General features: G+C 41.8%; 2 protein-coding genes across 3 annotated transcripts in view; both read left to right on the top strand.

The window, feature by feature from the left end:
- The first annotated feature begins 164 nt into the window (after positions 1-164).
- Positions 165-3,316, top strand: med18 (mediator of RNA polymerase II transcription, subunit 18 homolog (yeast)). Of its 2 annotated transcripts, none has more exons than XM_004550958.6 (3): positions 165-341; positions 759-861; positions 2,048-3,316. In XM_004550958.6, exons 2-3 carry the CDS (start codon positions 789-791, stop codon positions 2,602-2,604), a joined length of 630 nt encoding a protein of 209 aa, XP_004551015.1. In that variant the 5' UTR covers positions 165-341; positions 759-788; the 3' UTR covers positions 2,605-3,316. The 2 variants fall into 2 exon arrangements, with proteins under 2 accessions (XP_004551015.1, XP_004551016.1); XM_004550959.6 differs by lacking the exon at positions 165-341 and adding an exon at positions 352-672.
- A 4,630-nt stretch (positions 3,317-7,946) lies between these two features.
- Positions 7,947-16,619, top strand: part of LOC101471374 (forkhead box protein O6) — a 29,103-nt gene continuing 20,430 nt past the window's right edge. The window contains exon 1 of the mRNA XM_004550957.3: positions 7,947-9,594. Coding sequence (XP_004551014.1) covers positions 9,106-9,594 — 489 coding nt within the window. The 5' untranslated portion in view covers positions 7,947-9,105. The remainder of the gene's footprint in view (positions 9,595-16,619) is intronic.

The raw sequence follows: 16,619 nt of genomic DNA, 5'->3' as shown, positions 1-16,619 counted from the left end.
ATATATACTTTTCACAGTACTGTGAAAACAGTAATAGTTTTCACAGTACTGATAATCCATTCGTATAGCCGGTGTTAATAAAAGCAGAGTAGCCTAAAAAGCCTGTCTGTCCATGACGTCCATGTCCATTTCTTTCTATTTTATACACGGATGACCTGCTGTCGATATTTTAACACTACCAGTAGGTGGCTGTAATGAGCCTCAAAGTTGGATGTCTACCGATTTGACACACCAAAGGAAGACGCTTCTCATTCATTGTTGTTGCTAACTGTGTTCACTTTTTCTTTGATAACTAAAAAGACGTTTATTTCTTTCCGCGTTCGCTTCTTTATTTTTGAAAGGTAATATATTTTTAATGTTTCTGTAATAACATTGAAACGTTTAGCCTGTTAGCTTAAGTAACGTTCCGGTTAGCTACTAGGAAACAGAGTAGCTGTGTAGTAGTAGCCGTGTGTTCAGAACCCCGTTTAGGCCTTTGGTCTTTTATTAAAACGTTATCGAGAACGAACACTTAAAACATTTACCCTTTTTCCTCGGCTACTGCTCTTCGTGGTTTCGTAGACAATAATGCACTATAATTGTTGTTTCGAGTGATTTACACCTAGATTAGAAGGCGTTATCACTGGCTATTAGCGAGCTAAAAGTTACAAACTCTGTTACCTATGGCGACAGGTGAATTTTTTTTGTTAATGATGGCATTGCTCCATCAGATGTTCCGACATGTATATATGTATCTGCATATAATTTTCTTTCTTTAGGCTCAAAAACCTCAAAGTACCCGAGGAAAGATGGAGGCGCCACCTGTTACTGTAATGCCTGTCACTGGGGGCACAATTAACATGATGGAGTATCTGTTACAAGGTAAGATATCATGCATCTACCGAAGCTGAAGCAAGTAAGCAGGCAAATAACAAGCCCTGAGTGTTATACATAGCATAAGGTACTGATAGTGGCAATACTACAGATAGTAGCTTATAGTAACAAAAATGCAAAACAATAGCAATAATCATTTAATAGTTGCATTGTGCAACTGTTCAGCACAATGAGTAAAGTTACATGAGCAACATCCTTTGGTGTGAAAGTGAACAGTGTTACATATGTCACCTTTGACCTAAATTATTATGCACTAGCTCCTAAATAACAGCTAAATTCTTATTATAATATTATTATAAATAATTTTTAAAATGGTGCATTTACAATGTTTAAAACCTTATTTCTTAACTTGGTCACTCAATTGTAGAATACTGTGGGCCTTCTCCTGGACAATCGCAGTTTTGCCTAAAAAATGTATGGTCCAAAGTTTTGTCATGTATGATTGCTGTGAAGTTTTATCAAATACTTTTTAAGATATATTTTCTTTGAAATATGGACCATTGAACCTCTTCCAGCATTTTTTTTGTCATACATACCAGATGTTTGAACACAAATATCTGTTAAAGATAATACAGTTAAATGCATATGATTTCCATATCCAGATCTGCAGATCCAATCTGTCTCATATTTAAACGCACACCAATTTTTAATGGTATACAATTGAATTTCACAATAATGCAAAATGGAAAATTATTTCTTAGTTATAAAAATGAAAACAAATCTTTTTGGGGGGTTTAAATTTCATGCTGGATTGAGCAAATGTGAAGTTGTACCACAAAAATGAAAAATACATGCATAGTTTAACCCAAATAGACCAAAATTCTAAATTCTGGAGGTTTCAGATGGTATTCTGATAAAAAGATTTTGATTTATTGAGATAAGTTTAATAAATCAAAATGAGTATTTCATGATCTACTGAACTGTCTTATAATTTACTAGGTTTAAAATATTACTGCATGTGCCCTGAAAGTGGGTGGATGTGTATTTTTTTTGTTTTAAAGGAAAATCTTTGAGGTATTTGATATATGAAGCAAAAATGTCAAAGCAAATGTACAAACTATGGACGATCTGAGATAGTGGAGACTATATTTATAAATATAATATGTATAGAGTCCTGGCCATCAGATCAAATGTCATTTTTTGTATTTGTTCCTTGTGCACTTTATTTAATCAGGGAGTGTGTTGGACCAGGCCCTGGAAAGCCTCTTGCATCGCCTTCGAGGTCTGTGCGACAACATGGAACCTGAGACTTTTACTGATCATGAGTTGGTTTACCTTCTCAAAGGCCAGCAAGGAAATCCCTTCATTTTGCGTGCCCGCCGTTCCCTCTCCCACCCAACTGCTCCATGGCACCTACGCTACCTTGGTCAATCTGAAGTGGGAGACAAGAGTCGCCACGCTTTGGTACGCAACTGTGTTGATGTTGCTGCCACTCACAGCCTTCCGGAGTTCCTCAATGAGATGGGCTTCCGCATGGACCATGAGTTTGTCAGCAATGGACACATATTTCGTAAAGGTGCAATGAAAATTGTGGTCAGTAAGCTGTCACGCATACTTGTACCAGGGAATACAGAAAACACTGAGCATCTATCACTTTCATACCTGGTGGAGCTGAGTGTGTTGGCTCCTGCAGGACAAGACACTGTGTCAGAGGACATGCGCAGCTTTGCTGAACAACTCAAACCCCTGGTTCACTTGGAAAAGATTGACCCTAGCAAACAGAGACATTAGCCAGTTTTCCACAAAAAGGAACTTTCCCCGGGTGACTGGGAACCTTGGGAGGGACTCCATGACTTTCCACCAGAGGAACCAGGTCTAAGTCAACTTCTGAGGGAATTATTTCACTCTCAAAAAAGTTCCTTCTCAGGGCAGTATATTTTGAAAATTCAGTAACATTGGTGTTGGGGCTTGCAGCATTGAACAGAACTGATTGGCAGCCTCCTTGCACTATTTTAGTTAACTGCCTGAGCTATAGCTGATGTTATAGAGAGGGAGGTTGTTTTCAAGTGGGATAGTTTTTGAATGAAGGGGGGTGGAGGGACTAAACAAAGTGGTGAGTTAGAGGAATAAAATATTTTCTTTTTGTATTGTCTCACAACGCTTATGTTCTAAAGCAAAATTAAACATGGTCACACTTTTATGAAGCAAAAGCCATGTCTGAAGTTCTGGAATTTCCAGATTTTGTGTGAATGGAAGCAAAGATTCATCCTGTCCTCTGTGGCTGCTTTACTGTGTGCTTCAAAGAGACACTGACCTGCAGGTATGACACAAAGACCAGGGAAAAGAGACATAGACGCCTAATATGTAACGTCCTCATTATCAACTATAAAGCCCCACTTTTAAAAACACCTGTCACTTCATCAAAGAACTAATGTGCATAACCATTGTATGTTTTTTGTTTGTTTGTTTGTTTTTTAATAAAATAAAAAAGAGTCTATATATAGTCTTGGTTTAACAGTTACTGTTTGGTCAATTTTTAATGAGATAGAGAACATTTCAGCTAATACTGTCAAACATCACTGCATTCTACTAACTTTTACCAAATCATGGTTCTATAAGTTGGGCTGTAGGCAAGCTTATACCTGTGCTAACAATCAACACAATTCCTGGAAAGCCGAAAAATGATATTAGTTGTTTATTTTTGCAAATGATAACAAACTAGATAATATTTTCCATGTATCAACATTTCAAAACAGAATTTGAGATGTATGATTTTGGGTATTTTTCAGTTTATTTGAATCCTTTTTACATTTAAAGTTTCTTTTCAACGCTCAGCTTTCATGGATATGTTCACTTCATCCCACTAGGGGTCTCTGTTTCTCTTCTTGTAAATATCCTGATTGAAGCAAATTGGATGCTACCTCACATCATCTACATGAGCTGTGGTTGCCATGGAAATAATTAGCTGTGAGATCTGCACATCTTTCCCCCCCCCACTCTAATTAGCTTTCTCAATTGCTTAATGATACATAGACCTGTGAAAGCCTTCCTTTCTTCCCCTCAACAAAAGCATTGATTTTCCCTCTCTTTCCCCTCTCATTTCTACTGTTAACCCATTAGTGGCTCTTTCATGGGAACATGAGCTGGGACTATTACACATGAAAGCACTGCATCTGCTTCAGGTTCTCCACTGTTAATATCGAAATCCAGAAAGGCCCATGCAGTAGTGTGTCAACATTATGGCCCGATCTAACTGCGGAGACCAAAGTAACTAATGCACATCCTGTCAGTTATGATAATAATGTTGGTAATAAGGCATGAGTGCTTCTAATAATACCCCTACAGGAAGATGCATTTGCAGAGATTGAGATGTAAAGTGACCGCGTGCATGTCTGAGGGGGAGAGCTCCAGGGCAGATGGCTGTCTCTACATGTTGACCTACCTGCGTATCATGGCTGATGAGGACAAACTCACTGAGGTGGAAAGGTGAGATGGTAGTGCTTCCACATGCATTTGGTGCAAGTTGAAAAACAACACAAAATGAACTTTGAACATTTACTAATATGTTAAAAATGTGTACTTTTCTAATCTTGTTTTGAAGTTAAGGTTAAATTGAACTGCTACTTGGTACACAGGAGTTGCCTGTCAGTGAGACTGGATTATCTGATGGAGACAGTTTTATGTTCCAACAACCAGAAGCAGACTGCCGGCCCTTAGGACTAAAGCATGATGTTTCAGCTCTGAGTGAATTATGTATTAAAGAGGCAGATGCCTCCTTGCCCAAGGCTTTATATGTCCAGCATGGATACACTACAGTCTACTGGCTTTCTTCCACTTAAACTTGTGTTTAGCACAGTGCTCTTTGGTGATGAGCTAGACTCCCACTGCACCTCCACTCAGCACTGCATTGCCTGGAGAACAGAGGCATAGTTAGGCTAATCAGTGTCTTGGCATCAAGCCTACTTGGCTATTGTGGATGTAGCCAGCCACTGACTTGCACAAGTAAGAGATTTAACTCATTGCTGGAGGCAATATGATCCGTTCTGTGGTTTATTTCAAGAAACTGAGACCAGAGCGACACCCTTTCAGAACGTGATATGGTTAAGGTTGCAGTACTCGAATGATTATTAATCTTATTCACTTTCATTGTTGGGTTGTTAATACTATTTCATAATGCCTGAAGCCTGAAATACTTTCATCATCGATTAATTTTTCAATTTGACGACGCAGAGAAGGGTATATTCTTTTTCATCGCTTACTCCCAGCTCCAGGAATATCAGTTTTCTTTTAATGGATCATCCAGTCTGTAAAATGTCAGAAGAGAATAACCAAAAGAAAACAAAGTACAAGTCTCATTGAAGTTCTTCAAAGAACAATGTTTTGCCATTATTGCTTATTTGTTTCTAACCAACAGACCAAAGTTTGACAGTATTTAATTTTCAAAGTGGTAATTGATCCACCCCCTAAAATGACTGACTCTACTGTGGACACTAACTGAAAAAGGTAATTTATTCTTCTAGTTGTGCATGTGCATTTTGTCTGAAAACATAGCCTTTAATAATCTTTGGCATCAGTGTATTATAACACAATTACACTCTCTTCAGCTTTGAGCATGAGAGCGGTGCATGCTGATTTCCCTCTCTGGACCATTTGGTCGTTCTCTGTTTTTAACGGTTAAATATAATTAATTGGCTAAGGCTAAGATTGTATTAGTTAATCATATTCTGTTAGCCCTCTGAAACAGGGATGGAAGCCATTACCTGCACATGCCTTTACTTTCCTCTTTACAACACAGTCTTAATTAAAACTCTTGGCACCAATTGTCTTCGCTGCCTCTGTTCATAGTTGGCAGTGAAGATGCCAAGATGCCACAGAAATCTGGCACTGGCTCGGGGCAGGAAGTCTTCAAGTCAGCCTACTTTGGGTCAAAGCCAAGAAGGGGTGAAATCCAGCGTCGCCTACTCAGAAATGTTCCCAATACTTGGATATGAGCCCTCTCCTTCCTGTGTCATTGAGAACCCATATGCTTGTTAGAGAGTGTGGGTTATTTGCTGAGAGGGGAGGGAGAACCAAAGGAGGTGCTTTCCCAGACAGACATAGATCTCCCTAGGGTGTTCTTGTGGCTTCTCTAGATTCCTCTACTTCCAACCGTGCTGGGCAGAATGGGGTGCAGGGATAAATTGCACAACACCACAAGGTTGTGAGTGATGGCTAAAATGCCAGGGCCAAAGAAATCCGTAAAGGTATTATAGAAATAGTTGGGGGGGAAGTGTCCCTTTCCTTATTTGAAAGAAATTCCAGAACAGTTTCTAACCATGCAAAATAACAGGCACAAAGCTCTGACTTGTTGTTCATGTGGTGCTCTGCCTTGCTTGTGGCTGACTGAGGTGATTATTGCTGTGCAGAACACGCTGTTCTAGGATCAGCCATTCAGTGCTTTAAGCCAGCCTTGCTGCCTCTGGTATGTCTGGTATGGGGACAACTTAGCCATCAGCCTGCAGGGACTGAAGTTGTAGTTTTTAAACTTGTGCTGCCAGAGCCTTTGTCTTTGACTCTTAGTTCTTTGCTTTTCCCTTTTTCTCTTGAGACTCACTCCTGCTGTGGGTCTCTGGATCTGATCGTTTGCCTTTTTTTTGATAGTCACAATTACTTTTCTTTCGCTTCATTTGTAATCAAGACACATTGTGTATTCTCGAGTGTCACCAAAATTGTAGCATTCATAAGTGTTCCAGGGGAAGCATCTCAAGTAGAACCTTGTCTCGGAGACTAGAGGCTACGAGAGGCTTGACTCGCTCCACCTCTGGTTTGATTGAAATTCTTGACATGCAGTAATCAAAATACAATAAACCATCACCCATTAATTATATTTGTAGTCCGAATAGGGTTTCTAGGCTTATTACACACAAACTATTAGCAACATGGCATTTTAACCATGTGATTGTACTGATGCTGAACGTTAAGTCATTCCGTGACACACCATATGACACATCCTCCCACATTTAAAAGCGTGCTATTTTTGACGCATATTTCTCAACATCACTCATGTCTGAGTGCACAGTGTGGCCTTGTTGTGCAACTTTTAAGTACTGCTTCTGTCCACAGTTGAACGCAGGAAAAAGGTGGAGTCCTCAGACAGTTTGAGACACCTTTCTGCACAGGGGCTGTTTTGATGATGGATGTGTCATTGAAAATGTTTATTTTAACTAAAGTGTAGTGACTAGAATACACACGTCTAAGGGTCTGTAGATGATGTATAATTGTAGTGAAATGCATTTTTCCTCTTTTAAATATTTTGATGGCAATGGATTGACAGCAAAAAGCCCCCACAGGTTATAGCTGTTAAAATGCTTGCTTGGAGTGGCTGCCTCACTTCTAAATAATATTAGTTTTTATTTATTCATTCTTTAATTCTTTACTGGAAGTGAGAATCTACAGAAGCAGGACTGTTTTAAGGTATGAATAAGTGAATAAGTAATACTCTCCCTACAGCAACCATCACCACTGCATGCGAGAGTCCGCCTAAAGCTGTCAGGCAGTGTTTCTGTAAACATGTAAGGTCCGCAAATCTTTCTTAGATTGATACAGGTAAAAGGGTCAGGTAGCCTAGTGTTTATAAGGGGAGATGGCCAATCGGATTCAAGCACCTGTGACTCTGTCCCCGCCCAGCCGTCAGCTCTTAGAAGAAGGTGGTAGGATAAAGGATCGGAGACCCCAACGCCTCGACCCCTCGGTCAGTGAAGCTAAAGAATTGCGCACACGGTTCTGACCGGAGCTCAATGCGCCGGGCAGAGTGTCTTTGAGGCAAACGCGTTTAGAAATGACAATATGTAAGTCTTTTGTTTACCCTCATTTATGTGAAGTATGGAGGAGATAAATATATTTCTTTCATTCTGGCATCTGAAGCACCCCCCCCCCCCCCCCCCCCCCCCCCCGGATTAAAATCTAGGGTTAACTAATCTCGGTTAATCTGAACTAAATCTGTCTAATCGGCATAGAAAATTACACTCACTGAGGTATTGCCCGCAAATAATCAGCGGAGCCGGGCGCCGTAAATTCTCCCTGAAGGGCATTTGGACGTTGCACACCGTGCACGCGACAATTTGTTACGCTCAGACTTTTTTTTTTAAAGAGAAAAACCCGTGTCGCAATTGTGCAGGAATTTTCCCTTTCTCTGTGTTACACATTGTCTTGTTTTATTAGGGCTGGACACGGAGGCTGGCACACAAAGCGCCATGTGACGCTCCGCCACAAAGATCATTATGCGGAGTTTTGATTAAGAATTTTGGGGTTTTGCCCCCTTCGTTAGTAGCCTAACTGAGGCGCAGGAGAGAGGAGGGAGAGCAGCAGAGAAAAGAGGGAGAGCGAGAGAGAGAGAGAGTTCGGGATTTCGCTGTAATCATGTTTGGAGAGTATTGATTTCGTGAGCGCACTCCAATTGGCAGCATCTCTACTATACAGCGCCGGCGCGTCATCCTCGGTTCACATCGACGGAACGAGTTGTAAGCAAATGAGAACATGTGTGGGATCTGAGTGAGTGAGAAAAGGCAAGGGGTGATAGAGGGGAGCAAGAGGAGGTGTGATAAAAGCCAATTTTATCAGCCCGACGAGTGGATACGAGATTTGATTGCCGGACTATTTTTCCCTCCTTTATATTTTTCAGACAGGGAATTTATCGATTCGTCACAAGCGCACGCCTCTTCATTATAATTGCAGACAGTTGGGTGCTGTTCAGGCTGAATGGACTTGAATGTGCCGCTGCCAGCTTAATCCGTGCAGACTGGAAGATTTAATAATTCACGGTAATCACGCATTATCGCCTCAGTGGATACTCTCTACACAGCCCTGGTGATTTTCCCCTTCTTTCCCGTTTCTTTCTGTTGTCTTCTGGAGGATTTATCGACGGCTGCTTTTGTCCTTATCTGAAAGATCATCTGTTGCTGCAACTGGATTGAGAAGCCCCCAAGACTGACACGGGTTTGAATGTTTTAAGGTGATGCGGACTGCCAAATAAATAGTTCAGTCACCATTAGATAATTTACTTCAGGTAAAATGGACAAGAAATTATTATTACTTTTATTACTTCTGCTATCTCTACACGCGAGGCTATGATTTTTCTTTCATTCATCATGATTCTTCTACTCCGCTGAATTGCCCATTATTGATTCAGACTGAGTTTAATAGCCATATTACAAGGCAAATTCCTACTTGAAGACAGCGGGATACGTGAATCGTGGAGGTATTTCCCCACCCTTGCTCTACGTTTGATTTATTCTTTTTTCAACTGAAGGGTAAATGTTGATGATGGAGGACGACGAATTAGACGCTCATCAGGTTGATTCGGATTTCGAGCCTCAAAGCCGCCCTCGCTCATGCACCTGGCCGCTGCCTTGTCCACAGGATTTCCCCGGTGGACACGAGGTGAACGTAGGTCTTCCACTGGCCAGCATCAAGGTAGAACCGGAAGACATCCCCGCTTGCAGAGCGGGGCTCGTGGGCGGAACGCCGGGAGAGCTGAAGCATCCAGCCGGCGCCCCTGCACCCACAGGCGCGACGCACCCATGCTTGGCTGGCGCAGCTCTGGATGTCACCGGACCCCTGCGCAAAGCCAAATCCTCCCGGCGAAACGCGTGGGGGAACCAGTCCTACGCGGATCTCATTACCCGCGCTATTGAGAGCACCCCAGAAAAGAGACTCACACTGTCACAGATATACGACTGGATGGTCCGTTATGTGCCCTATTTCAAGGATAAGGGCGACAGTAACAGCTCAGCTGGCTGGAAGGTAAGAAATAAAGCAGCCGGGCCAGCGTGACAAGGTTGTGATAATCACAGTGATAATATCGATTATTATTCCTGTTCACTAAGCTATTATGATTCTTTCACCCCGCGTGACTTACACGTTACCGTGGGATTCCGCGTCTGTTACGCATGAATGGTGCCATGCGTTATCTTGTCTTAGTTCATTACTGCCGTCAGTCATTTTAATATATCACTGAGGCAAATTGTAATAGAGTGGAGTGGAATCACTTGTTACGTCTTTATATAGAAAAGAAAAAAATGAGACAGAGAGAGGAAAGAAAAAAGGGGCTTTTCTCATCCCAGCTGCAGAGAGCCTGGTCATCATGGGCAGCAGTGTTCATAATAGCGCATAAAATCCCCTCAGTGGGAATAGGACCACAGCGGTTCACGATGAATCTTACTACATGCTGCTAATAATAGGCAAACAGAGAAAATCATCCCATGCATTTTTATGCAGAGAGAAAGTCCAGATCTTTTAGTTATGATTAAAATATATCTAAGAATCAATTGAGTGACACTTGTAGGAGATCACAGGTCAACTGACCACCATGTAAATATTTAGTGGGGCGTCTACAATTGACCACAGTCCACTACCACCGCCTGTCTGGCTGAGAGCCTAGAGTAACCTCCTGGACATCTGCCCATGTTATCAGCCCCTGCTCCCAGCCTCATCTTGTTTCTATTCATTATAGGCAGCTGAGGACAGCGAGAGGGGGCAGAGGGATCAGCAGGGCAGCAGTGCTTGTCCTGATGGTGTAACTTTGCAGAGCTGAGCTTTGAGACTAGATGTTAGTTGATTTTCATGTCAATACAGAAAAGACGTGCTGAGTGTGATGGCTCTTTGTAGATGCAGTGCCAGTAGGTTATGTGTATGTAAGCAAGATGATTAGACAAGATAAGAGATCTTTCACATTAACTTCATGTTAAGCAACCACACTTCTCTTCCAACCTAATGCTTGGTGCTAAATTTATCTTGTTAAATACTTTCACATTATTTCTATTCATCCACAGGGTGTGCCATTTACACCATAACATATCAACAAATATCAAAGTAATGGCATGACTTCAACTTGCATTTGTCTTATCTTTCTGAGGAATTAACCTTTTTTCAAAACATAGTCTGTCACCAGAGCTGAGTCTCATTTTTTTTTCCGGGTGGGGGCCTCAGCTGTAGCACCTGACTGTCATTTTAAGCCTGTCCTGTTAAACTGAAATGACTGTTAAGGTGTGGCCTCAGGTAGACTTCTTCATTAGCTCTCCATTTACACCAGCAACCACGGGGCTTCTTTATCTTTCGCGCCAAAGCCCTACTATGCTATTTATGAAACTGCAAATTAAGGGTGTTGACAGTGGCAGTCTGAGGTCCTGTGCTATTTCAGGCCACAGGCGCGACGCGGGGCCCATTCCAGGTAATGATGGGGGATTAGGTAAGTCGTTTACAGCAGGCAGCCGTAATGTCAGTAACAGGCCTGACCTGGTTTTGGTCAGAGACAGAGCGGTAATATAAACATACACTTAGAAGTCACATGTGCAGCTCATCTAAAGGAACCAAGCAAACAGCTGGTGGAATACTGCCGCCCAGCAGCATACCTGTACATGCAACACAACATTCATCTCCAAGTTTGTAGTACCTGTGGCTCAATATATAAGAGTTGCATATGAAATCACAGGATGTCCAATCCATAATAAATGTATCAGTATGAAGCCACATGGACCCCAAATCCATCTGCCTTCTCTCTTACTGTACATGTGCATAAAACAGGTGCACTCTGATACATATAATTTTACAACCACATCAAGCAATTAAATTTGACACTAGTATTTGTGAGTTGGGAGTATTCATGACATTTTGATCCCAATCCACAATATTGCATGAGCAGAGCCTTTCATGTAAAACTCTTTTTTTTTCTATAGTGGCAGAGAAACAGGGAAAACAAAACAAAAATAATACGGTGATGCAATCAAATGAAATTAAGTGGTATAAGTTTGCAGTTTCAATGCGAAGTTCAAAGGTGGAGGTTGGTTTTCTTGAAAGGAGTGGTCGTGCTTTGGGGGGATAACCAACTTAAAGACATTGAAATCTCTCGAGGCTGTTGTTATTGAACATAGCGGTTCTAGAAAAATCTTATAGAGCAGATTGTGTTGCCGTGACTGCAATTGGAAAGGATGTGATGCTGGCTTGATGCTGGGTAGTAGACAGCCAGTACACCTAGACAGTGCCATTAAGCTCCTATAAATACCTAATGGCTTCTGACTTCTAGGAAGGCTGCAATATTCTGAGGTCACGGCTTCCTAATCAGCTCCTTAGTGGAGGGAGGATAGAACTGTGTTCTTGTGAACCCCTATTAGATTAGTGGCAACTTCACTGTCTTTTATTTTCTAGTTTTCTGTACATAAACTGATCCAACCCAGAAATTAATGGGATTTTGAACTGATGTTAGTGACTGATACTAAATCTCCTCCATATATGTGTGTCCTTTATGTATTCAAGGCTACTTACATCTGAGTAAAAGCATCCATGAGTGCATGTGGACGCATTCTGCATTTGTGCGTGGGAGAAGCACATGTCAATTGCAACAAAGCGTCAGGGTTGGTAGTGTTGTGGGGGCTAGTGCAGGGGGAGGGGCTGTCTACTTCTATTGGAGTGTGTGCTTGGGGCTGCTGATTGGTCTGACAGCATGTCACTGCGGTGAATGGTATATAGTCTTACTCTTGACTTCATAATGCCTCTAATGGCGGGGTACCACTTGGTGTCGGGATTGCCCTCTAGGCTCCCACAAGTTCATTAACATCAAGGGTGTTAGAAGATGCCATTGGGATTCTGGGGTGTTGTTTTATTGTATAAGCCAGTATGGGTGGTTATGGAATTCACAAATCCATAATACAGCAATGCTTTTGGTGTATTAAGTATGTTAAAGTATGTTAAGTATGCTTTATTTCTCTGTAATTGCAACTAATAAGCACTGATGTGGAATAATTTTCTTTTTCCGTCTACTTGAAACATATAGTTTTTCCTCATTGTGCGTGCTCTGCCAGGAAATTTTCTCATACTTGGAGTGGCCAGACACCAGGGGATTGTGCAGCAAGTTGGCAAGGGTGCAAGGCAGTCACTTAGACACTTTAATCCAAAGCAATTAGACTGTTATTTATAAAGTGTATTTAGGTAGAGGTCTGTGCAGGGCCACAAGGGCAAAAGTTCATGCACACACACACGCAAAAGAAAAAGGAAAAAAAAGAAATATCAGTCAAACCATCGATGGTTTGCCTGAAAGATTGCTCTCAAGAAAAAAAGCAGGAGGTATGACAGAAAAGTGACTGCAGCATTACAAAGGAAAGACAAATGGAATTTGGAGAAATGAAGAGGGAAGAAAGGAAAAATGTCTCTAGGTATACGTATAATCTTATCTCCTGTAAAGGCGCATAACCCCTGTCTCAACAGACAGTAGTATTTATAACAGAGTATGACTATATAACTTTATCTAATTGATTTATAGGTAAAGAGAGACAGACTCTCGTAATCCTGTCACAATACAAACGCTCTAGCAGCTGCTGAGCGACACTTGGCAAATATGAGGGATATGAATGTCAAATGTATAGCCGAGAATGTGTGACAGACTCTTCAGCACAATATGGAGAGACTTGAAACTTCCAATGTGTGTGTGTAGAGTTGTGTGCATACGTCTGTTATACGTGCATACGCTTGTATTGCCTGATGATGGCCGAGGAGAGTCTGGGAAGACTGGAAACTATCCTAGAATTCAGCTGATTCATATTTTATCCTCTGTCTTGGCTCAGGGGAGCAGAGTAATTTGAGAGTGCGACAGACACTCAGGCACACACACACACACACACACACACACACACACACACACACACTCACAAAATGAGAGCATATGATGCATGCTGGACAGATTTATGGTGTAGGATTATGAACACTTTACATCTCCCCGTGCCTCCTTCACCCAGAGCCAGGTTGCATTCAGGCAGTATATTCAGCTTGAACCTGGTATCTGATGCCAAGAAGCCCATTCTCACTGCATTTTCCCCTGCAGCCTTCAGGCAGCCGTGGCAGTTCATTTCTCAGTGAAAATGATTAATGTACATGCAAATTACCAAAGCATGGGCACGCATTCAAATATGGGAGACAGCAATCAGGAGACAGTAATATGAAAAACAATATAATTTTGCCTTTGATATTACTTTGCTTTCTCTTATCACTCTTTCTACCAGACACCCATGTTATCACCTCTTTTATCTACCTGCCTTTCTCTTCTAGTCTGTCTATCCATCTATTCATTATACATTCTATGCATTCTTTCTTTATTAGTGGTTTTAGGTACGAATGCCAGTTGAGGTGTGGAGTCTTTCTCAAGGGAGCTATGGCGTCAGGATTTTGAGCTTTAGCAGTCTCCTACCAGTGATCTAGACTGCCTTAAGCAGCATGCTTCCTCTTATCTAAGGGAAATCTCATATCTCACATTATCTCAGAGATAATAGGATAACAATGCTGGATTTTACCCAGCACAGCTCGTCTCAGCTTCTGAGTCTTTTGGAGGATGAGGCCGTCAAGTTCCCAATTCGACAGGGTTGAATTAATTTGGATGCCGTTCTCAGTTGAACTTCAACAGTTGAAGCATTTTTTAATACCAAGGCTATTACCCACGCGTTTGCCTTTTTTTTTTTTTTTTTTGTACATTTCTTCTTTGGTGACATTTCTCAAAATATTAAATACTCTGTTCCCTTTTCTTCCCCATATGCATAGTGAAGCATAAAGAAATTGTCATTCTTTTCCCGTTGCACTATTTAGGGTGATGGTTTCCACCATTCCCTCAGGCGTACACATTTGCACGAAACACACAACACACTTGTGCCTCCTCAAACCACCCATGGAGGAACACTCTGTTCTTGGGTGGGGTGAACCATTTTTTTTTTTTGGGGGGGGGGGGGGGGGGGGGGGGGGGAGGAGGAGGGGGCTGACCCGAGTGAGGAAGCTACTTTCTGCACTTCCATTTTGCTGTCTGATTTGTTTTGAAAGCTGTCTGACTCGTGGTGATTGGCTCATAAGGAAGGCGTGGCTCTGTTTGGTAAGCTCTCCGCGGATATTTTGGCCAAACTGTTCACAGCTGCATGGACAGAATGTGGTGTGTGTTTCACTCTGAGGCCATGTAAGGTTGATGCCATGGAGATTTGATGGGGTGCGGGGGGCTTTGAGTGTTACATCAGTGCTTTGTGATTAGGACATATCGCTTTTTATTTCCATGGAACCCGCACTGAAATTGGGGAAGGGAACAGAGTGAAGCTATGTCAGGGTAGTGCTGCTGGGCACACAGTGAGTCCCCGAGCATACACAGTGCCCACATTTCAATAAAAGTGAGCAAAAGCCACTATGTTCCTACTCCGTTAACCTTCCCACCACATTATACTGACACAGGGAACAGTGTGACTTGTGGTCTTGTTAATAAAATATATTCCCTATTACAGTCTGTTAGTTTAGAGGGATTGTTGAACAAGAGGTCGGTGGAATTAATAGTATTATTACTCCTAAAATAAACTTCTTAGAATAAAGCATTTTTCATTTAAGGCCATAAACACTTTCCAAAATGACTAATACACAATGAGTGACTCATCGTATAATAACAGGGATTGAAATGAAATGCCTCAGTATGGTGCTCCCGATGCGGTTTAGAAAATAGTTGTTGTACATGATTCAGTAGTGTAAGCTCAATGGATAGGATTCACACAACAGTTTTTCTAATATCTGAGATTTCTGGGATTTTTCAACCGCTATGTCAAAGTAAATCATTCTAATACAGAGAAAAGTGTGTCACGTCTGATCTGATGGCTAGAGGATGGAGTTATTATGTCCTAGAGAAATGTTTGTATTGCAAATGTATTAAATGGCTTTGGATATCACTTCAGCTTGTGAATAAAAATGTTTGAGCCCTCGTGGTGCTAAAAATTTTTGCTCTCCGTGTGTAGCGGCATGCTTGTTGCTCATATGTGTGTCAGCGCGCACAATCTGTCATTGTTGTGGTGTGCGGATATGGATGTTTCCAGAGTGTGTTTCTCTCTCTTCTCCTTGTGTGAGTGCGTGTTTGTGTGTCTCTGTGTGCATGTGGGTGTGTTGGGAGGGGATGGGGGGGGGGGGGGGGGAGGGGGGTTGATGGGCTCAGTGGGAGCCCGGGTCCCGGGGGAACAGCTCTCGTTAATAATTCAGACGAGGCTCATTATCAAGGCAGCGCAGATTTCTCCCTGATTCCACCTTAATTGCAGGCAGGCTGCTCCACTCAGGCAGACGGTAGTCACGCTGGGTTGACTCTCTCTGTCTTTTTCTCCACCACTACATGGCCTGCTCTGCTCCATTCTGTTCTGCTCCGTCTCCAGTACTTACCCATGTCACAGCAAGATGGCCCTCGGCTAGCCTGCTTCACATTATTGAACGCCTTAATAGCATAACATCCTATGAACATGCTATTTTGATATGTACTTAAAAATGTGCCTTTATATATGTGGATGATTAGATACAGAACATGCGCTATTTGAGAATTCCTCTACAGATGATGTGGCAGACTGTGGAGCTGAAACAGTAAGTTGTTAAAGTCATGGTTTAGCAGAAAAATACTTCTCAGTCTTGTCATTTACAGTCAAAAAAAAATGTTGTTTTGTTTCCAGCTTCTTAAATGAGAAGTTTAGTTATCTTGTCGGCATTGTATCGTAATCCTAAATTAGATAAAACTTGTGCTGTTGGTCAGACAAAAGAGGTTACTTACAGATGTTGCCTCGGGGTGCAGCTTTCTGACTCTTTCCATACTAAACAATTCTCTGATTTACCATACTGATAACATCAATTTATGAGCAAATAACAATCATTGGTTGGAGCCCATGTAGGATATATGATGTGTGATTCATTATGACTGGGGGTATAGTTACAGATCCATCAAAAACACGAGCAGTGTGATGCCTTATGTTGCACACTACACAAAGCCTAATATGTTTTCCTTTCGTTAT

This window comes from Maylandia zebra, linkage group LG11 (assembly GCF_041146795.1).
Source record: "Maylandia zebra isolate NMK-2024a linkage group LG11, Mzebra_GT3a, whole genome shotgun sequence".
Classification (NCBI taxonomy): Eukaryota; Metazoa; Chordata; class Actinopteri; order Cichliformes; family Cichlidae; genus Maylandia; species Maylandia zebra.
This window is presented reverse-complemented; position numbering and strand designations above follow the sequence as displayed.